Source organism: Scylla paramamosain, chromosome 42 (genome assembly GCF_035594125.1).
Source record: "Scylla paramamosain isolate STU-SP2022 chromosome 42, ASM3559412v1, whole genome shotgun sequence".
Classification (NCBI taxonomy): Eukaryota; Metazoa; Arthropoda; class Malacostraca; order Decapoda; family Portunidae; genus Scylla; species Scylla paramamosain.
Genome location: NC_087192.1, coordinates 10067478 through 10089397, shown reverse-complemented (window position 1 = coordinate 10089397; position 21920 = coordinate 10067478). Strand labels below are relative to the sequence as shown.

The 21920-nt window shown below is 39.2% G+C and overlaps 2 protein-coding genes and 1 long non-coding RNA gene across 4 annotated transcripts; 1 reads left to right on the top strand and 2 right to left on the bottom strand.

Annotated features, from left to right (window-relative positions):
- The first annotated feature begins 6508 nt into the window (after positions 1 to 6508).
- Positions 6509 to 13533, top strand: LOC135093291 (uncharacterized). 2 transcript variants are annotated; one of them, XM_063992420.1, is made up of 6 exons: positions 6509 to 9810; positions 9950 to 10615; positions 10976 to 11176; positions 11352 to 11526; positions 12262 to 12344; positions 12659 to 13533. In XM_063992420.1, the coding sequence occupies exons 3-6, from the start codon at positions 11033 to 11035 to the stop codon at positions 12773 to 12775; spliced, it is 519 nt and encodes a 172-aa protein (XP_063848490.1). In that variant the 5' UTR covers positions 6509 to 9810; positions 9950 to 10615; positions 10976 to 11032; the 3' UTR covers positions 12776 to 13533. The 2 variants fall into 2 exon arrangements, with proteins under 2 accessions (XP_063848490.1, XP_063848489.1); XM_063992419.1 differs by lacking the exons at positions 6509 to 9810; positions 9950 to 10615 and having other exon boundaries at positions 10732 to 11176.
- LOC135093292 (uncharacterized) lies at positions 12684 to 14977 on the bottom strand. The gene is made up of 3 exons (XR_010263288.1): positions 14927 to 14977; positions 14368 to 14520; positions 12684 to 12818 (listed from the first exon to the last, which is right to left on the bottom strand). It is a non-coding gene; the product is annotated as an uncharacterized LOC135093292 (long non-coding RNA).
- Positions 14978 to 17603: 2626 nt separating this feature from the next.
- LOC135093208 (uncharacterized) lies at positions 17604 to 18051 on the bottom strand. The gene is made up of 2 exons (XM_063992183.1): positions 17881 to 18051; positions 17604 to 17795 (listed from the first exon to the last, which is right to left on the bottom strand). Exons 1-2 carry the CDS (start codon positions 18049 to 18051, stop codon positions 17604 to 17606), a joined length of 363 nt encoding a protein of 120 aa, XP_063848253.1.
- Between the last annotated feature and the right edge of the window lie 3869 nt (positions 18052 to 21920).

Sequence of the window (21920 nt, the reverse complement as noted above, 5' to 3'; positions counted from 1 at the left end):
AACCTAACACCTTCCCATCTATCCCGTGCGCCCTAACCTTTCTCAGGAGCCTTTGATGGGGCACCTTGTCGAATGCTTTACTAAAGTCCAGATATAAGATATCATAACTATCACCATTATCTACTGCCTCGTACACCTTACTGTAAAAACTTAACAAGTTTGTCAGGCAAGACTTCCCCTTCGTGAAGCCATGCTGTGACTGATTTATCAAGTTATGTTTGTCTAAATGTTCCCTAATGTTCCTGGCTATTATTGACTCTAACATTTTACCTACAACTGAAGTTAAGCTGACAGGTCTATAATTAGACGCTAAAGTTTTATCCCCTTTCTTAAAGATGGGTACTACATTAGCCTGCCTCCACATTACTGGTACCTCACCCGACTCCAGTGATTTCCTAAAGACAGAAACTAACGGCTCACTAATAATCTTTTTACATTCCTTCAGTACTCTGGGATATATTTCATCAGGTCCTGGTGACTTGAACTTTTTTAGCCTATCTATCTCCTGCTCCACTATCTCCCTAGTTATGGAAATATCCGTCAGCTTCTCATACTCATCTGCTCTAAACACCTGTTCACTATCTGGCATATCCTGCATGTTTTCCTGAGTGAAGACAGTTAAAAAATAATCATTCAGAAGTTTACTAATCTCCTCCCCAGAACTAACCAGCTCCCCATCTGCTGCCTTTAATGGACCTACAGTATCCTTATTTTTCGTCTTGTATACCTGATAAAATCCCTTGGGGTCCGTCTTCGCCTGGCTGGCTACCTTTAATTCATAATTGTCCTTAGCTTTCCTCGTTAACTTCCTGACTGTTCTAACTAATTCATTATACTGTGTCCTTAAAACTTCCTCACCTGCCTTTAATCTCTTATATACACTTCTCTTACGCCCTATATAATGCTTTAACCTAGCAGTCATCCATTTAGGGTCATTTTTTTGTGATCTTATTGTTTTATATGGGATATTTGCTAATTGACCTGTATGAACTTTATCTACGAAATATTTATACAATTCATCTACATTTACTTCACCTAAACCCCTCATCTCGTTCCCTACCATCCTCTCCCCTCCCTCATCAACTCGCCTCGACCTTACCTCTCTCATTTCACCATGACCTGACATTCCAACATACTCACACCTATCTCCCCCCTTCCTCTTTCCTCCTCCCTTCTGGAGCCTCACCTCACCTCCCTCATCCTGCCTTATCTCTCTGAACTCCGTCCCTGACCTGACCTCACCCTGCATCCTTTGCCAGTCCACTCCTTGGAGGTACCTTTTTAATTCTTCAAAATCTGCTCTCCTAAAGTCAGGTATTTTACTAGTGTTTTTATTTCTAACAGTTTCTTCCCATTCTAGATTGTACCTAATTTCCCTATGGTCACTGTTACCTAGCTGTCCTCCAACCTCTACCTGCGTGACTGCTTCCTCCCTGTTAGTAAGAATTAAATCTAGAATATTATTCCCCCTTGTGGGTTCTACGACTACCTGTTTTAAAAAATTATCCTGAATTACCTTAAGGAATTCCTCTGCTTCCTTGTTACCCACAATCAGACTCCAGTCGATATTCCTAAAATTAAAATCTCCTACCACACATACCTGACTGTACCTGCCTGCTCTATTTAATTCCTGCCACAGTGAGGTGTTATTTTCCTCTGTACTGGTCGGTGGTCTGTAAACTACCCCTAGTACTACTGACTGCGATCCTTCCTTAATATCTACCCATATCGACTCTGCTTTGTTATCTGTTTTAATTCTATTGTTCATACAGCACTGTAATGTGTCCCTAACGTATAACGCGACACCTCCTCCTCTCCTGTTTTCTCTATCTTTATAGAACATTGTATACCCATCTATCTTAACCTCTGGATTAAATACTTTTCCTGACATATCTAACCAAGTTTCAGTTAAAGCGATGATATCAAATTTCTCTACACTCGCTATTCCTCTAAGCAAGTCTATTTTATTCAGAATACTTCTACAATTTGTGTAGTAAACACTTAAGCTATTTCTCACCATCCCTAAGCTAGCTTCCTTTCTAGATTTAACTAATTTGCCCCTTGCCTTCTCCTCACTACCCCTTCTTCCCTCCCGACTAACGAAAAAAGTGCTGGAGTGCAGTTACCTCCCGCTCGAGTGTTTCGGCCAAAACACGAACACCCTGGCGTGACAAATGCACTCCATCCCTGGCGTACAAGGTGTCCCTGCCATAGAAAAGGTCCCAGTTGTCGATGAACGTCCATCCATTACTCCTACAATGATTCGCGAGCCTGCGATTCACTGTAATAGCCCTGGACAGCCACTCAGCACCAACTCCCCTCCTCGGCAAGACACCACATACCACGGGGATCCCTCCCTTCTCCCTAATCCTGTCCAAAGCCTGTCGAAACCTCCTGATAAGCTCCTCACTCCTGACCTTGCCAAGGTCATTCCCTCCCGCACTGAGAAAAACAATGGGCTTGGTCCCATCTTTTTCCAAGCACGTGTCTAGCCTATCAGCTACCTTCCCTATCCCGGCCCCCGGCAAACACACCCTCGACCTACGCTTCCTATCCCTAGCACAGAACGCACTATCTAAGTGCCTAACCTGACTATCACCAAACACAAGCACTCTACCTTGGGGCAGGGTAACTGCATCTGCCCCCTCCTTCTTGCCTCCTCCAGCCCTGTCCACCTCCTTCTCCTTCCCCTCCTCCAGCACATTGAAGGGATTCTTCGTCTCCACGGAAGGTGCCCTGAGCACCTTCACCCTCTTGGCTCCCCTGCACACAACCGACCACTGCTCCTCCGTCGCCTTACTAGGTAAGGTGACGGTGGGGCACGACCCTCCCACAGGTGCTGACGTGCAGGACGTGATCTGGGCAGATCTAGATATTGTTCAAGAGGGCATGAGTAGCCCAGTAACTTGTTACTCTTGAAGTGCGTGAGTGTGACTCCACAAGCAGTTTTAGGTTTGTCCTGACATTGTGTCTTTCAATACATCATATGATATAGAAAATCAAAATTCTTCAGGAGTATTGTAGAGAATACGGGATGTTAATTCATGTCCAAGACAAAATTTCTTGTATTGAATGGGCAGGAAGGAGATGTAGAGGTATTGTGTGTGGGCAATTTATCAGTAGAGAGATGTGACAAGTATATATATATATATATATATATATATATATATATATATATATATATATATATATATATATATATATATATATATATATATATATATCTGGGATCTCCGTTCACTGCAGCTGGCCCCCTGTCTTCCACTGTCAAAGTAAATGCTTTTGTCAAGATGCCCCATGTGCTTAAGTTCGTCTCCTTTTATAAAGAAAATGATGACGTCCCTTACATTGTAAAAAAAATGTGTATTTGATGCTGTTCTGATGTCATCAATACTTTACAGCTGTAAATCATGGTTCAGCACTGACCTAAAACTTATTGTAAAATTATGTAATTGGTGTATTAAGGAACTATTATGAGTGTGAAAAGCAACATTTAATTAATTTTGTTTCATAGAATCATGTTACCCTTTTTTGCAAAAGTTAGTCAAATACAAACAACACAAGTTAAAAAAAATGTGCTCTGATAGGTCAGTGTTGAGAGATGACCCTTTAATATATGCTGTGAGATTAGTAATGGATTCAAACACAATAAACATCTAGAGTGGTGAAGTATTGCACTGAAAATGAACCCATAGCACTGAATACAGAAGGATAAGAAATAGTAGCAAGAATTATGGTGAGTGACTCCTCAAAATGTACAATTTATACTCCTCAAAATGTACAATTTATAGAGAAATAAATCCAAACATGACTAATCATTATGTGTACATTGCAAGATATAAGATAAAAGAGACAGGATTTCATTCACATGCTTCTGCATCAGTGGTCATAATTTAGCTTGTGAAACAGGTTGCTGGAATAGGCAAGACTGTGGTTGGCTGCCAATGCAAGTGTCAAGTCCTACCTCCATGTTATGTATTTTACGCATTATTAACATCGTTATGTCGTTTTATTGACAAATTACTAATGCTCCATTGTCTACAGAATATTTTAAACATAAAACATGGTGGTAGGACTTGACATAGGCAGAGGGAGAAGATTTTAGTGCACTGTAAAAATATTGGGTAAGATAAAGGCAACTCTGGATGAGCTCAAGGTAAACTTGGTCAAATAGGTAAATTGGGTGTATAATTTACCTTCCCCCATACCTAACTCATTTTATAAGGGTAAATCTTGTTTATAATTTACCCTTTGTAAATTACCCTTCCATTTCTTCATTAACTTTCAATGCATCACTTATATTGGTTTTCTTTTCTTTGTAAAACAGGCTTTGCATCATAATTATGCCATACAAATTGATGATGCCACAAATTTTCATAAATTTCTTTCAAAAATAAAGAAACAGCTCTTGAATAAAATAGGATACGAGCTGGTGGAATTTGTCATGTTTTCCATGGCTGCCAGGTATCTGCTGGTGCTGGACTTTCAGTGTGTGGCCTGATATATATATATATATATATATATATATATATATATATATATATATATATATATATATATATATATATATATATATATATAAGTTCCTTTTCGTGTTTGTGTCAACCTTTTCATGTTTGTGCGTCGTGACACTGACTGACACTGCGCGTCTGTCAGCCTTGCTATGAAGAAAGGAAAGACTGCTGCCAAAACCACAGTTTAAAAGCTGCCCATGTGGTCGTGCTCAGTTCCCTGTTAAGACTTATTTCATCGTACATCGACCCAGTTCTCCCTGTAAGTGCCCTCCTGTGGTCTCTGGGTGCCCATGCTGTGCCAGGAAACATGGGCTGTGATATGGCTAACTAGAGAAATGCTATCAGCATCATAAAGCTAGTGAAATAGGCAGAGGTTGTGTGGGGAATGGAGAAACACTCAGGCCCTGAGTACAGTGTTTGTGTCTATAAGTTAGCATGTGTGCCGCACCAACAAATGGACAAATTAGAAGTGTCTGCATGCCGCCCACCCTGCAAGTGCCTTATAGAAGGGTGAGAGTGCCTGCAGTGCTGTGTGGTTATCCAAGAGTCCTGGTACCAGAGTTTAGGTGTTTAGTATCACGTGTGGCACAGACCCAGTGATTAGCATGCCACCAGTATGTACGATATTTGTTGTATCTTCTTGGTATCTAAATTTCATATTAAATTACCACAGTTTTGTAATGTTGCTACAACATTTTATACGACATCAGAATCTTAATACATTGTCAAAAAGCTATTGAGCAAAGGAGCAGTGTTTCATTATATAAGGTACAATGTTCTGGTCTGGGCTTGTAGCTCGTTATATGTTGTGTTTTACTGTTAGCTACTTACATTCCATTACATTACCATACATGTTAATTTATATATTCCATTTCCAAAACTTCACTACCTAAGATATGTTTTTGTGGTCTTGCAATAGTTTCTTTTCTGTTATACACTATTTTTTATACAATCAGAGAATAATGAGCCTCTGCATTATCCTCATGTCACTACATCATTTCGTTAGTAAGCGTCATATATTAAAATTCGGTTTGGAACAAGAAAGTGACCCCAAGGATAACCCAGACCAGAACATTATCCTATCATCCTCAATAGCTGTTTGACTATATATCAGTTAAGATTCTGATCTTGAGTAAAATGTTGTGGAAATATTGCAACACTAGAAATTTAATATGGAATGTAGGTAACAGTAAAACACAATGTTATTACTGCAGTTTCAGTCAATACACTATCAGTAGTAAGTCAGGCTATGTTAGGTCAGGTCAGGTTAGGTTAAGTTAAATTTTAAAGGTATTGGTTGAAACTGTAGATTTGCCAACACAACAAATAGCTTGTGTAGTAGCGGCATGCTAATTGCTAGGCGTGTGACATTGGAGAAACGGATATTAATAAAGAAAAAGGAACAAAATGGTTTACAAGTAGGGTAGTTGATGACTGCAATATTCTTATCTGCAGATTTGATAGGAAGCTTCAAGAGTAGACTTGATAGATTAATGAATGGGATACAGGATGGAGTTGGATTTCTTAGAAATACAACAACTACCTAGTGTGTGCATATATATATATATATATATATATATATATATATATATATATATATATATATATATATATATATATATATATATATATATATATATATATATATATATATATATATATATATATATATATATGATCATGTCAAGATTAGCAAACAGACATTTCTTTACATTAGAATAATTGGGTTTAGTTAGGTTAGGTTTGGTAACTTTAGGTTAGATTGTTAGGTTATGTAGCCTAATCTAACATAATCTAACCAAGCTGGATTATTCCCACATAAAGAAATGTTGGGTTCACTAATTTAGACATGATCCATGTGTGTGTGTGTGTGTGTGTGTGTGTGTGTGTGTGTGTGTGTGTGTGTGTGTGTGTGTGTGTGTGTGTGTGTGTGTGTGTGTGTGTGTGTGTGTGTGTGTGTGTGTTCTCTTCAATTCCATTACAGATTTTGGACATGTGTAGTGAATGGGGACTGAACAAGGTAGCCAAATGGCTGACCTCTATAGGGTTAGAGGAATATGGCCCAAAATTTACTGATACATGTTTAGAATTTTTTGTCTTCATTATTTTCTTGTATACTTATTTAGGTTTTTTTTTTTCTCTACAGGATACAAGAAGTTATACTGTAATAGTATTGAGCAGCCAGTACACAATGAAATGTCCATATTGTGAAAGGCTACAGTATAGCTTTTCACAGTATTGTAAACATTTGCAATTATACCATGAATATGAGAGTAACTTTTCAGTTTTCTGTCATATCCCAGGATGTAACAAAAACTTCAGAAATGTTCTCAGCTTAAAAAAAAACATAATTCAAGGAATCATGGAGCAAAGATGTTTCTTAATACAGATGGTGGTCAGGTTAGAACAAGTAGTATGGATTCAGAACTTAATGCTGCAGATGGTGGAGATGGATGTAGAGAAGGAAATGTTGAAGAAGAAAGTTGTGACTTTGATCCCACTCACTGCAAGAGTTATTCAGATGATTTCACTAAGAAGTTTGCAACTTTCATATTAAGTATTAAAGAGAAACATCTCTTACCAGACAGTATTCAAGAAACCATAATTTCTGAGTCAGTGCATCTCATAACTCACACAGCCTCAATTAAAAATGGACTTTTGGAACTTGGCTCTACTCCTGCAGATTCAGAAACTTTTTCTAACCTTCTTAATAAAGAAACAGGTTTCGGCAAGAAAATAAATTTAGACTCAAATTATAAGGTTAATGAATATGTAAAGAAGGTGTTCCCATTTGTAGGTGCACAAGAATACTATTTGTCGTGCCATGTTGCCCAATCTAAATATCATTATGTGTCACTTCATGAATTACTTAAGACTGCACTTAAAAGCAAGATGTCTTTGAACTAGTATGTAAAAACAGACACCGCATGCATCAACATAATGTATTGTATGATACCTGCGATGGTAAACTTGCTGCATCTTTGATGGATGATTCATGTGTAAATTTGAAGCTGCACTTGTACGTTGGTGAATTTGAATTGTGGAACTCCATTGGAGCCAAACGTGGGAAATACAAGTTAACAGCAGTGTACTGTGCCACTGGAAACATGCCAGTTAGGTATAGAATTAAAAGCAACATGATATATTTGTGTTTGTTAATAAGGCACAAGTTTCTTAAGATTCATGATCCAACATATCAAACCCATGCTGGCAAATCTACAAATTCTTCACAGTGGAATTGACATGAATGTCAATGGGAAGGAAGTACATGTTAAAGCAGTACTTGAGCTTATACTTGGGGATAATTTATCTTCTCATGTTATTGCAGGATTTCAGACTAACTTTAATTCTGGTTCCATTTATAGATATTGCACAATAAACTACAATAATTTCAGAAAAATAAAATCAGTATCAGATTTGGTGAAAAGAACAGATGCAAGCTATGCAAACCAGATCAAGTATATTGATGATGACCCACAAGATGCTGCTATTTATGGCATCAAACACAGATGTGTTTTTTCTAAGCTTGAATACTTCTCTTTGATAAATGCTTTCCCACCAGATATAATGCATGACTTCTTAAAAGGAGTGATACCAGTCACAGTTTATTTAGTACTGAAAGCCCTTCACTCACAAAAACTTATCACAGTTACTGACTTAAACACTTCCCTCAGTCAGATCAGTACACCAAGTAATAATAAACCTAATATGTTCACTGATGCTTTCTTTACATCTGGCAAAATTATTGGAAATGCTTCGCAAAAGCTGGAGCCGCTCCTATTGTTACCTCAACTAGTAAATCTTGACAGAGTGAAAAATTTAGCACCATGGGATGTGTATTTAATGTTAAGGCAGTGTATGGATTACATTTTAAGCCCTGTAGTTAAAAAAGAATCACCACCTTTTTTGGCTGATAACATTGTGTCTTACATTCAGAAATTTACAGAAAATTTGGGTAAGGAAAAATGAATCCCAAAGCACCAGTATATGTTCCATATTCCATCAATGATGGAGAAGTTTGACCCTTTAAGGAATGTATGGTGTATGAACTTTGAAAGGAAGCATCAGTATTTCAAGAAATTAGTAGCAAACACCAAAAATTTCAATAATGTCACTCATACAATGACTGAGAGACATCAGATGAAACCTGCATATGAATTTTCAGCTGACAAAATTTTTCCAGTAGAAAGTGAGCATCTCTCATCTATGAAAAGCATAAGTTTTGGTAGTCTACCTCGAACTCTCTGAATGACAATTTAGGATAAAATCGGTGCCCCTTAAATGATGATTACATCATGCCAGCTGTCAAGTCATTGTTTGTTGGAATCAAATACAGCATCAACTCTAGTTCTTGTTTAATATTAGATTTCATTAAAGAATTGCATGTTTTTGTACAAAGTATATCCTGCAATTGGAAGGAAATTGGCATCTGTGTGTCAAAATCTATCTCCCTATCAAATATAACAAGACAGCATATGCTTATGAAGTAGAGTGCCAACCATCATGGTTAGCTGTGCTTCCACATGATCTTATTGACAGTCACCAGCACAGAATGTATAGAAAAAAAAAAAAACATGCCTATATTGTATTTAATGTAACAGAATACAGTAACACTTCAGAGTAATATTTTCCTTCGTTGTTATCCTTATATGTATTCTCTTAATTGTTAAGTTGTACATAACTTTGCTTCTGTACTTGTTTTCCTCTTACATACGATGTCTGCAAGTATTGATTAGCTTCTTCATGCATGACCCTTAAATCTACCTACTTGCTTCCTAACGATGTAGGCATGCCTTCATGCCCATATATTCATACAAGTTTATTAAAGGCACTTTCATTGTTGTCTTTATGGTTTACTATCTTTTATAATTATTGTGCTCCCTTTAAATAAGTAGAGTATGTTATTTCTTGCTTGGTATTAACTATATGTATTGGCTCTTTCTTCCAATATTTTTTCAGAATGTTCTAAATTGTTCCATGTTTCCTTCTAAAACAGGCAATTACCATACTTTTTTTTTTTTCAAGATAACCTCTTAAATGGCTCTTGACTATTAAAGCTGACAGAACATATAGGAGAGTTACTAGTACCTATCATTGGGCATAAAATAGTACTGTTAGAAGAGTTGGAGAAGCTTAGGAGAAAAGAAAACTCTTCTGAAGATGATCATGCAACACCTGTTGATGGAAAGAATACTGGTGTCAATGATGAAAACAGACCAGAAGACGCTGAAGCTGCTGCTGAGCCAGGTCCATCTTCCTCCACCTCCGTTAAGTGGCATGATCTCCATGACTACAAGTATGTAAGATGATTTCCAATGTTACATCATATTTGTTCTCCTGTTATATTTGGTCTTGCACTTGCTCAGAACTCAGTGTCTGTAAATAAACAGACGATCCTTGTTGACATGTGCACCAATTATTATTACATTTTCCAGACTTCCTGTTCTACCTCCATATGTGAGGACACTGCTGCAAACAAAGCAGAACCACCTAGATTGTATGCCAGGGACAGCTAATAGAAGGAGGGTCATAGGTGTCATAACTGGAGATCTTGAAAAACGAGACCTCCTGTAAGTAAACAGACACAATATTTGAAAGATTGATAAACACACATAATAATTGAAAGATTGATCAAATGTTCTCAATGAATATTCCAAAAGAGAAGGGTGTGAAACCATTTTCTGGTGTTATAACTCTTTGAATCAGGGGAGAAGTTACTGTCATAAAGTCATATGCCTTTGTTCAGTATGGTGTCCAGGAAAGGATTTTCCAGTATCTTGAATGCCCTGTTCAAGGATTATCCATACCTTAGAGATCCAGTAAGTCATTTTATATTCTTTTAAATGTAACATCAGTATTGTAATGGAGAGTACAATATTGTTTTTAATTGCTTATTCTCAAAGCCTTATAAATTTCAGCGAAGCTGAAGGCATTCACTGCAGAACATGATGAAGGTTATAAGGCTGCCATTAACATCAAGATCCTTTCTTGAGCTAAAAGAAAAATTTGGTTCTCAGGGTAGAGTGTGAGGTCAGAAACGGCCCCTTGATGAAGAGACTGTCAGAAACAGTAATGGCTTGGTGAAGCGTCAGAAACTTCAGGTATCCTTTCATATGATATTTACTTGGTGTACAAGTAATTGTTTATATCCACAGAGATTTTGTCATTGTTTTACTAGTTATGATTATAAAAAATTGAAAGAACAAAAGATGGGAGAGTGGAGCAATTCTAAGTTTGGTAAATGCTCATGAGATTTTTTCTTTTCTTTTTTTTTTCTTTTTAGCTGAGTAGCTTAGTGTCGAGTATGCTTGACTCACAGTCTATATGGCTTGAATATAATTGCTTTTCCATGGCAGTTTCCTGGTCGACAGGTACCGCTGTCTTATTATGCTAGTAGAGTTGTACTGGCTCAATCCTTGCTTACAGGTGCAATTTAATCATTCATGACTTGTGTATTTCAGGAGCTGATTCCAGGTGATGAAGCTATCATCAAGTTTCATTTAAATGCTCTGCAGGAGATGAGAAAAAATAGTCCGGACTTCCAGCTGTGTCAGCGAAAAGTGGAAAGAACGCCCTCTTACAGGCCACAAAGGAGGTACAATCTGGAGGTTTCAGTGTCAGAAATTCTAGAGGAATTTCCAACACTATGGTGCAGGAACTTTGTAAGTTCCTTTCGTTTTTAATTTGCTTTTTTTCACACAATATTTATTTCAATTTTTTTGTGAGGCTGACCAATGACCATTGATACATTTTACAGAAATGTGCACCATTAAAAATTCATATTAATTCTAATCAGATTAATTACACGTGTTATTAAGAAGTCTTTGGTCTTTTCAGCTTTCAATTGAGACCAAGAGTGAGAATGATGGTATCCCTGATGAAACGTGGGATAAACTGCATACATCCCTCATTCATCTTATAAAATTCACCAAGCAACCGTGTAAAAATTTTCAGTTTTACAGCCGGTACATGAAAAACCTGGACAGCACTCTGAATGAAGAAGGGAAGAAAGGTACAGGATGGAAGAGCAATAGAAGCTGCATCTGTATATATGTAATTCACATAATATATATATATATATATATATATATATATATATATATATATATATATATATATATATATATATATATATATATATATATATATATTTTTTTTTTTTCGTCTAGTTTTCCCTAGTCTGTTAGGGCTGAGACGGTGCCTCCTGATGAAGGACTTTTGGATTTGGCATTTGGGAACCGTTACCCCGAGTGGATGCCCTTCCTACCCTCGGACCATAGCCAGGATTCGAACCCGTGCACCTGATGACCACTTGGCCCCCAAAGCGCACGCGGTGCCACTGTACCACGGCGGCTCCCTAATTCACATAATATATATATATATATATATATATATATATATATATATATATATATATATATATATATATATATATATATATATATATATATATATATATATAATGCTCAATAGGCATAACTGTCCATTAACATTAATGGACAAGCCATTAACATTAACCAAACAGCCCAGTTAGGTATAATGATCAATGTGGTCTTGGCCATTAACATTAACACATGATTATGCCTATTGGACACAATATATATATATATATATATATATATATATATATATATATATATATATATATATATATATATATATATATATATATATTTATGGTTCACATATCACTCATCATTCATATAATTACTTTTGTATTACATTTATGATTTTATATATATTTCAGAACATAGATTACTGTTTGCTGTCCAGATGATTCCATCACTCTTCAGAGAGGACGAGGAAATGGTGATAGTGGACAGCATTGAAGTATGTTTTATTTCTTTTACCTTGATATAAGGTGGGGGAAATAATGACAAAATATTATTTCCATGTCAAAAATAATGACTATTGGACAGAGTGAGGGGGCTTAGAAGCCCAGGAGAAAGAGAGGGCAGTATTTAAGTCTTTTATGTTCTTGGTGTGATTGATATTCGCAGTCTGAGGAGGACAAACTAGTATTCCAAATGCTCATGGCTTCCTATCCACCACTGCCACAAAGACTGAAAAGATGTATATACCTAAGGCTTTAAGAGCAGATTATTGTTTTGCGGAGTATACATACTAATAACAGTTTTCTACAGTCACCAGATGATCAAGTCTCCATCTCCCAAATTGGTGACACAAAAGGACTTCCAAGTTTTCATCAATGGGGAACCCATCTTGATCACAAAGACAGCAAAATTCAGTGCAAGGTCTGAAGCCCCATTTCATTGCTTTTGGGTGTTTGGCTTCCAGTACCCCCTAAAAAAATAATAAATAAATAAGAACCACACTGCTGTTCTTTGAAAAAATCATTTTCAAAGGCAGGCCAAAAATTTCAGCATCAGTTATGTCATAGGCTAAAAAAATAGGAATTGCATGAAACCTCACACAGTAAAGCCACATTAATTTAAGACCACATACCCATGAAGCATTGTTTTCCTAAACACACAGATAAATGAAAATTAAAATTTCACAATTGTTCCACATCCTCTTCTTCCTCCTCCTCCTCCTCATCATCATCAGATTCCACTGCAGGACAGCAGGCTTAACCCAACAGCTTTCATTTACAAGTAACTCTGTCATCTGCTTGTCTGTTCCAGGCCTTTCCAGCGTAACTTTGTATCTCATCTCTCCACCTAAGTCTCTGTTTGCTATGCACTCATTTTCCATCCCTAAATTGCCACTCTGTTACCCTAACAGTCCATCTATTATTATTTGTTCAGCACACGACACGTGCTACCCACGTCCACTTTTTTTGTTGTAACGTGTCAAGATTTCTTCTACTTTTTCTGCTCCCTGATCCATGATTCTCTTTTCTTGTCTCTCAACATTTTGACAAGCATTATTCTCTCCATTCCTATATATATTTATATATCCTGTGTGTATGTTACACAACACATTCCTATTTATTTTTATTCAGTAGAACATACATATATATGAAGATGTTAATTGTGTAATAAATAGATATACTGAATTTATGTTTTGTAATCCTTTGGTTTTAGGATGTGTACAGTGAACAATGGCATTCCATTTTCCTTCAATAATTTTATAAGTACTGAAACTATGAGATCTGTATATGTGTGCAAGCCTAACAAGTTAAAAGAAAATAAGGACCAATAAGTATTTCATTCCACGGAATGGAAGGGTATATTGAAAAGGGTGGGTGTCTTGAATTTACACCATTGGAAAAGGTTAGCATGTCGTAAATCAGAACAAAGTTTTACCCTGTAAAGGGTAAATAAGGTGACTATGGGGCAAATCAGCATCGAAAGGGTAAAATATGTAACATAGGGCTACATCTGCATTCCAGTTTACCCTACAGAAGGGGGGAAATACTTGATTTACTTGATTTACCCTTGAAAAAGGTAAATTACTTTTCGTTTACCCATTTTTGCTAAAGGGTAAACTGTGTGTGATTTACCCTTTAAAGGGTGTGCTATTTGGGACACTAGATTTACCCTTTTCTTGCCTTTACTTTACCTATTTTTTCTAAGTGGCATGCTGTTATCACTCACTAGTCTTGATTACTTGCTACATTCCTATCTTAAAATATTCCTCAGACAACAGAGCATTAGTAATTTGTCAATAGAGCTCCATAACGATGTTGATAATTTGTAAAAATATATATGTAACATGGAGGTAGGATTTGACACGCACAGGGAGAAAGTTTTGGTGCTCTGTTATCACTCACTACTCTTGTTCACTTGTTCCATTCCTATCCTAACATAACCACATACATTAAAGCAATAGTAATTTGTCAACAAAACCTCAAAAGTAGCTGATAATACGTAAAAAATATATAAAATACCTGGGTGTTTTGATGCTGTCGCCTCGATATGGTGGCCATGCACAGTGACATCACCCGGAAGAGGCTTGGACCAAGGAGAGATTTTGCACTACAGCAGCGTGTCACCCAGCACTGCCACCTCATCCAGCACAGACACAAGTACCACTTCAGCACCTTAGAACAGCTAATGTCTGATAAGTTTTCTCTAGAAACTACATGCAAAATTAGGCGTCTTCTTCAGTTCTTCACAAGTGACTCAGAAACAGGCATTTTCCAACACATTCCTTTTGCTCAGGTCTCCTGGGAGCTTTGGAGCCTTACAACTGCCATGGGCTGCAAGCTTTCTAAGGGCTTGCAAAAATTCTGGCCCAATTTGTGAGTAGGCAGCGGGGCGGAGCGAAAAAGACAGCCACTCACAGGCAGCGATGCTAACATGTTAGGTGAAAACAAGCCGATGTACGTATAGTTTTCAATAAAATCTCGAACTTGTATCTTCATACAAGTCAGTCATGAATGAAAACCATTATTAAAACTGTAGCGTGAATTGTTTCAAATTAAATTAATAGTAACATTTGCTTACAATGAGCGTGGAACAGTCAACCTTCCAGTAGCGTAGCGTGCAGCATTCTGGCAGGGCAAGTAAAGGTAACTGAATGGCCATCCTTTCTTGGGCCACGACTTTCAACACATAATTGTGCTTTGGTACAATGTCATTACGCGGTATAAGGTCATGACTAATACAACCAATTCATGCTAAAATACTCTGTAAAGTAGCTTGTATTTGCACAGGTAGATGAAATAAGACAGATCTGAAGAAGCAATACACGAGATAGAATGTTCCCTTAACATGGCGGAATCAGAGGACCAGGGCAAGGGACCGCGCTCTCACCTCTCTGAATGACCTGTGACCTGGAGATATGCTAGACCTGCTCCCTGCATCATAGTTTCTCCTTGCTCCATCTTCTTCTTTCGGCTCCTCCCATTTAGGGGTCACCACAGCGGATCACTCTTCTCCAATGCGCTTGATCTTCTGCGCCTTCCTCTGTCACGCCCACCACTTGCATGTCTCCTTTCACAGCATCCATAAACCTTCTCTTTGGTCTCCCTCTCTTCCTCCTGCCAGGTAGACCAATGTCCAGCATCCTCCTCCCCACATACCCCTCGTCACTCCTCCTGACATGTCCAAACCACCTCAGCCTAGCCTCCCTTGCTTTATCCCCAAACCGACGTACGTGTTGTTCCTCTGATGTAATCATTTCTGATTTTATCCATCCTCGTCACTTCAAGAGCAAATCGCAATATCTTAAATTCCGCTACTTCCAACTCCGCTTCCTGCTTTTTCGTTAGTCGTACTGTTTCCATACCGTACAGCAAGGCGGGTCTCACTACTGTTTTATAAGTCTTTCCCTTTGTTCTTGCGGAAACCTTTCTGTCACATGTCACTGCTGCCGTCTTCCTCCACCCATTCCATCCCATTTGCACTCTCTTCTTTATCTCCCTACCACAGTTTCTATTACTCTGTACCGTGGACCCCAAATATCTAAATTCATCAACCTTTGTCATTTGCACACCTTGTAGTCTTGTTGTCTCCCCATCACCTCCGTTGAGACGCATGTACTCAGTCTTGGTCCTGCTCACTTTCAATCCCCTTCTCTCCAGTGCATATCTCCACCTCTCTAACTCTGCCTCCACTTCTTCCCGGTTTTCGCAACAGATCACTACTTCGTCTGCGAACATCATAGTTCGTGGGGATTCCTGTCTGATCTCATCAGTCTGTCCATCACTACTGCAAACAGGAAGGGGCTCAAAGCCGATCCCTGGTGCAGTCCCATCTCCACTCCGAAACCCTCCGTCATTCCTTACTGCTGTTACGCTGTTTTCGTACATGTCCTTCATCACCTTCATATACTTCTCTGCCACTCCCGAGCACCTCATGCAATACCACAGCTCTTCTCTCGGCACCCGATCGTAAGCCTTTTCTAGATCTATAAACACACAATGCAGCTCCTTCTGTCCTTCCCTGTACTTCTTCATCATCATCCTCAGAGCAAATATTGCATCCGTTGTGCTTCTCCCTGGCATGAATCCAAACTGCTCATCACTGATCCTCACCACTCTTCGCAATCTCTTTTCCACGACTCTTTCCCATATCTTCATTGCATGACTCAACAGCTTAATTCCTCTATAGTTGCTGCAGCTTTGTACATCTCCCTTGTTCTTGAAAATTGGCACTAACACAATTTTTTCTCCACTCATCTGGCATCCTCTCGCCTTCCAAGATCCCGTTGAACAGTCTGGTAAGCCAACCCACTGTCATCTCTCCTAAACTTCTCCATGCTTACACTGGTATCTTATCTGGGCCTACTGCCTTACCTCCCTTCATCCTCCTCAAAGCCTTCCTCACCTCTTCTCTACTGATCCTTGGCACTTCCTGATTTAACTCTTCCACCTCCTCTAACCTTCTTTCCCTTTCATTTTCGATGTTCATCAGATCCTCAAAATACTCCTTTCATCTTCTTAATATATTCTCTTCCCTTGTCAGTATATTTCCGTCTGCATCCTTTATCATTCTAACATGCTGCACATCCCTCCCATCTCTGTCTCTCTGTCTGGCCAGTCGGCAGAGGTCTTTCTCCACTTCCTTAGTATCTAACTTCTCATATAACTCTTCATATGTCTTTTCCTTCGCCTTTGCCACTTCCTTCTTCGCTATGCTTCTTCGCTATGCTTCCTTGTATTCCTGAAGACTTCCTTCGTCCCTATGTCTGTCCCAGTTTCGTTTTGCCAGCCTCTTCCTCTTTATGCTATCCTGCACTTCCTCATTCCACCACCAGGTTTCCTTGTCTTCTTTTCTTCGTCCTGATGTCATCCCAAATACATGTATGGCTTTCTCTCTCACCGTTTTTGAGATCTACTCCCAACTGACCTCTTCCCTTTCTACCAAAGCTTGGCTCACCTTCTGCTTAAATGCTATATTGTACTCCTCCTTTAGTTTCCACCATTTGATCTTTGGTTCAGTCCTCACTTTCCTCCTTGTCTTCGTTTTCAGGCTCAGGTTCCCAACTAACACTCTATGCTGTCTTGCCACACTCTCCCCGGGCACAACCTTACAATCGCTAAACTCTTTCAAGTTGCATCTCCCACACAGTATAAAGTCTACCTGTGTACTCCTTTCTTCACTCATATATGTAACTCTGTGCTCCTCCCTCTTCTTAAAATAGGTGTTCACTAATGCCATCTCCATTCGTTTCGCACAGTCAACAACCATCTGTCCCTCCGTATTTCTCTCCCACACCATATCTGCCCATCACATCCTCGTCACCATTATTTCCTTCTCCGATATGTCCATTAAAGCCTGCTCCAATAACAATCCTCTCCTCTCTGGGGATGTTCTGTATCACTTCCTCCACCTCACTCCAGAACTCCTTTTCGTTCAACTCACACCCCACCTGTGGGGCGTATGCACTGATCACATTTATTTGTATCCCTTCAATTTCCATCTTCAAACTCATTACTCTATCAGATACTCTCTACTTCCAGTACACTGTTGATATACTTTTCCTTTACTATCACTCCAGTGCCATTCCTCCTTCCATCCACACCATAATAGAACAACTTGCAACCTCTTCCAATCAGCCTCGCTTGGCTTTCCCGCCATTTAGTTTCCTGTACACAGAGAACATCTATCTTTCTTTTCTCCATCATCTCAACTAATTCTTTCCCTTTATTTTTACCAGTCCTGGTGCCAACATTTAAAGATCCAACTCTTATCTCTACTTTTCTGTCCTTCCTTCTTTCTTGCTTCCTCCGAATCCGTCCTCCTCCTCTTCTCCTTCTCCTCCCAACAGTCACATACTGTACACCGGCACCCTATTGGGGCGCAGCGCCGTAGGCGGTCGTTGGTAACCCGGGAGGCGACCGATCCGGTATGGTGCTCTCATTTATGATCCGCATCAATGTATTGGCAAATTTTTATGCCGGATGCCCTTCCTGACGCAACCCTTCCCATTTATCCGGGCTTGGGACTGGCACTGAGTTGCACTGGTTTGTTTCCCCAGTGGCTGGGTTAGTTTCCCCTTGCTCCATAATCGCGAATAATAGAACATATTTCGTTATATTATAATAGTTGTAGTCTGTCTATACAGACCAGGATAATAAAGAGGGATACCTAAGAGATGGAACACACCCAAAACGTGAAAATAGTGTGAAAATACCAGCAAAGAGATGCTTTGACATTTCATTTCATAACTGCCATGTGTACAGTAACATGGAGCAAATTTTATAGTCATATTTGTCAAACATCAAGCATCATTTTGATCTGGAATGTCTTAACCAGGCTACGGCATATTACTATATGCCTTTTTCTTTAAAAGTAACTGCCATTAAACAAGAATAACCAATGTGTCTACCTGTTTCTTTCCTTCGATCTGAAAAAAAAGGCAAAGAATCGGTCCTATATGATTACTTTTATTCAACTAACAATATCACAAGGCCTGAAGACCAGCTATTCACTTCTAAATAGCATAAACTGCAAGGAATGAGTGGTTAAGGCTGCTGCAGGCTCTATGAGGGACACATTGCCAGTGAACTGTATGACACTTTATTTGGGCAGCACGCCAGGCAACTCTGCTGGTCTGTTCTTCAGTGGTCAAGTGGGCGAACCTCCTAGGAGCTAAAAATCTAAGCCCTTATGAGAACTGAAGAAGACGCCTATAGTACATGAAATCCTTAAGAGTTATGTATGAATGTATGAACTGTTTCATGAATCTCATAAGGTTTCATAGAAATTAGTATGGGATATTATATAGTCTAGGAGGTTCTATGCATAACTGTATATGTTGAGTAAATAGATAATTATTGAAATAGCCAGTAAGTTATTTAGGAATATTCAACAATTTAATGTTTTGTGTTGTGGACTACAGTTTGGTATCTATTGCTATTTGTCAGGAATTTGATGGAAAATCAAATTACATTGTTATCATCTTTGTATTACTATTATCTTTAAGTTGTAATGCTATTATTTGGTCAATGAACTATCTATTTATCTATCTATCTATCTATCTATCTATGACAACCATGATATGGCATCTGGTAGGCGTGTTGAGTGTATTGAGGACGTAGGGTTGTTCTTGTCTGATGACTCTTGTGTTTGTGTTGTTATGAAGAAAAGGCAGAGAAGAAGGAATTGGTCGTGCAGCAGAGAAAGAAGGAGAGGTAAGAATATGCTAAGTAGTAGTGAAAGTAGAGGCAAGAGAAGATGAAGGAGAAAGAGGAGAGAAGATAAGAGTTACAGAAGTTGAAACAGAAGAAGCTGTTGGAGAAAAGGTGATACTCGTATCAACAAGACATCCAATGTGAGGAAGTCATCATGCAGATGTCGCTGTGGAGGCCGCAAGTCCTGTGTGAGAGGCAGAGACAGGCCTCGTGGGAGGAGTAGGAGGAGAATGAAGAAGCGGCACCGGTTGTGTCCTGAAGAAGGGCTAAGTTGTGGCCCTGTTTGCTGTTGTTATGACAGACCTTTTGTGTGTGTGTGTGTGTGGCAAGTCTGCTCCAGCCACTGGAGATGTCAAGAAACCCCACTCACAATTTACTGCCAAACAACTGACATCAAGCCCGCCATTAAGGGAGTCTTGGCGCATGAAGACCGTAAGAACACTTTGATCCAGTTCGGGTGCATCAAGGGTGTTGGACTTAGTCGAAAATAGCCTCTGAAAATTGGAAGCTTAGTCTAACACCCCACTTCGAACTGACGGACCAGGTCTGCGCATACGCACTAGAAGTCTGACGTCACTGTGTTGCCAGGCAATGGGGACGCTACCTTGACTGTACCACCCAAAATTTGGTTACATTTCCCTGCCGTATCCGCTGGGGGATTATGGCCATCAGACCGTTAGCCGATCTGCGAAAGTTGTCCCAGAATCAACTGAATGCAATACGCAAGGAGGATTTGATACAAAGCATACTGTCAGCACTTGAACCGGTGGGAGATGCCAGTCATGAAGTGATGTCCAAGTCATCGGCCCTGATAAGAACATAAGAAATAAGGGAAGCTGCAAGAAGCGACCAGGCTTACACGTGGCAGTCCCTGTATGAAATATACCTACCTATTTCCATCCATTATCCCCATCCACAAACCCGTCTAATCTTTTCTTAAAGCTCCCTAACAACATGATTACTGAGTCCGTTCCACTCATCTACCACTCTATTTGAGAACCAATTTCTTCCTATCTCCTTCCTAAACCCAAATTTTTCAAGCTTGAACCCATTATTTCTTGTTATATCCTGGTTGCTGATCCTAAGAATTTTACTTACATTCCCCCTTGTTATAACCCTTATACCACTTAAATACTTCTATCAGGTCCCCTCTTAACCTACGTCTCCCTAAAGGATGTAAATTTAACAGCTTCAACCTCGCCTCGTAAGGAATACTCCTCATCCCCTGTATCCTTTTAGTCATTCTCCTCTGTACTGATTCTAATAGACCTATATCTTTCCTGTATTGTGGGGACCAGAACTGCACAGCGTAGTCTAGATGATGTCTGACCAGCGCCAAGTATAACTTTAGTATTACTTCCGGACTTCTACTTTTAACACTCCTAAAAGCAGAAGGCCGGATCATAGAAAGAGCTGAAATAAGGAAGTTTCTGACATCTCCTGATAGCCCCATCAATAAGCAGGTGCAGCGTCTTCAAGAGGAGGTATCCAGACAACAAGAAGTGATCGCGAAACAGCAACGCTTCCTCGAAGACATAGACCGGATGGCAAGAGAGTGTAACCTGGTACTGCACGGAATCCCTGAGGAGCAGGAGAGCTTGGATGGCGCTACAAGAAGTCGTTAAGATCCAGAAGGTTTTAACAGCGATTGGTTCGTCTGTGGGCGCACGTTCATTTCGACGACTCGGGAAAGCGGGGCAAAGCCGCCGACCCATCCTGGTCACGGTGGCGTCGCGGGAGGATCGGGATGCCGTGTTTGAGAGAGCCAAATCTTTATCAAGAAGGATACTCATCCCGCTGTGAGAGAGGAATGGAAGCGTTTGAAGAATGCAGAAAAGACTGAGAAAGAGAAACCTGATAACGTCGGCTGCAACATGTACATCAACTACAAAGAACCCCAGCTCATTAAGGATGGGGAAGTGATCGACAAATTCAACCTCATGTTTTTTTTTTAGGAAGACCACAACAACTACTCGAGAGATGTATTAACATAATTGGTGTGAAAACTAAATAAATAAAAAAAAAACAACAGTGCAGTCATTACTCTTGCAATACAATGTTATTAATTTGAGTGAAACAAAGACACAAATGAATATTAGCTTGCCAAGATTCATAACCTTTAGGCATAGAAACATTCTGTCATCTCACCGAGGGGGCGTGGCTGTCTTGGTGAAAAAACTACTTGGCGCGTTACGTGAGTAACATCGATTACAGCTCAAATGACCAAGTGTGGATGAAACTCAGATGTTTTCTTATCATTATGTTTGTTTTTTGTTTTATCCCGCCGCAAGACTCCGATTACTTCACGCACCAATCGTTTGCATCCATACAAGAGAAAATTAATGACGCTGACTATCAGT

What these genes read in the sequence shown, in the direction of transcription:
- LOC135093208 (XM_063992183.1), bottom strand. Translation starts at nt 18,051, where the DNA reads ATGATGGAGAAAAGAAAGATAGATGTTCTCTGTGTACAGGAAACTAAA. An exon ending in ATATCAACAGTGTACTGGAA is followed by an intron (nt 17,796 to 17,880) that starts GTAGAGAGTATC and finishes TACGCCCCACAG; the next exon opens with GTGGGGTGTGAGTTGAACGA.
- LOC135093291 (XM_063992419.1), top strand. Translation starts at nt 10,958, where the DNA reads ATGACTTGTGTATTTCAGGAGCTGATTCCAGGTGATGAAGCTATCATC. An exon ending in GAATGAAGAAGGGAAGAAAG is followed by an intron (nt 11,527 to 12,261) that starts GTACAGGATGGA and finishes TATATATTTCAG; the next exon opens with AACATAGATTACTGTTTGCT. An exon ending in TGATAGTGGACAGCATTGAA is followed by an intron (nt 12,345 to 12,658) that starts GTATGTTTTATT and finishes AGTTTTCTACAG; the next exon opens with TCACCAGATGATCAAGTCTC.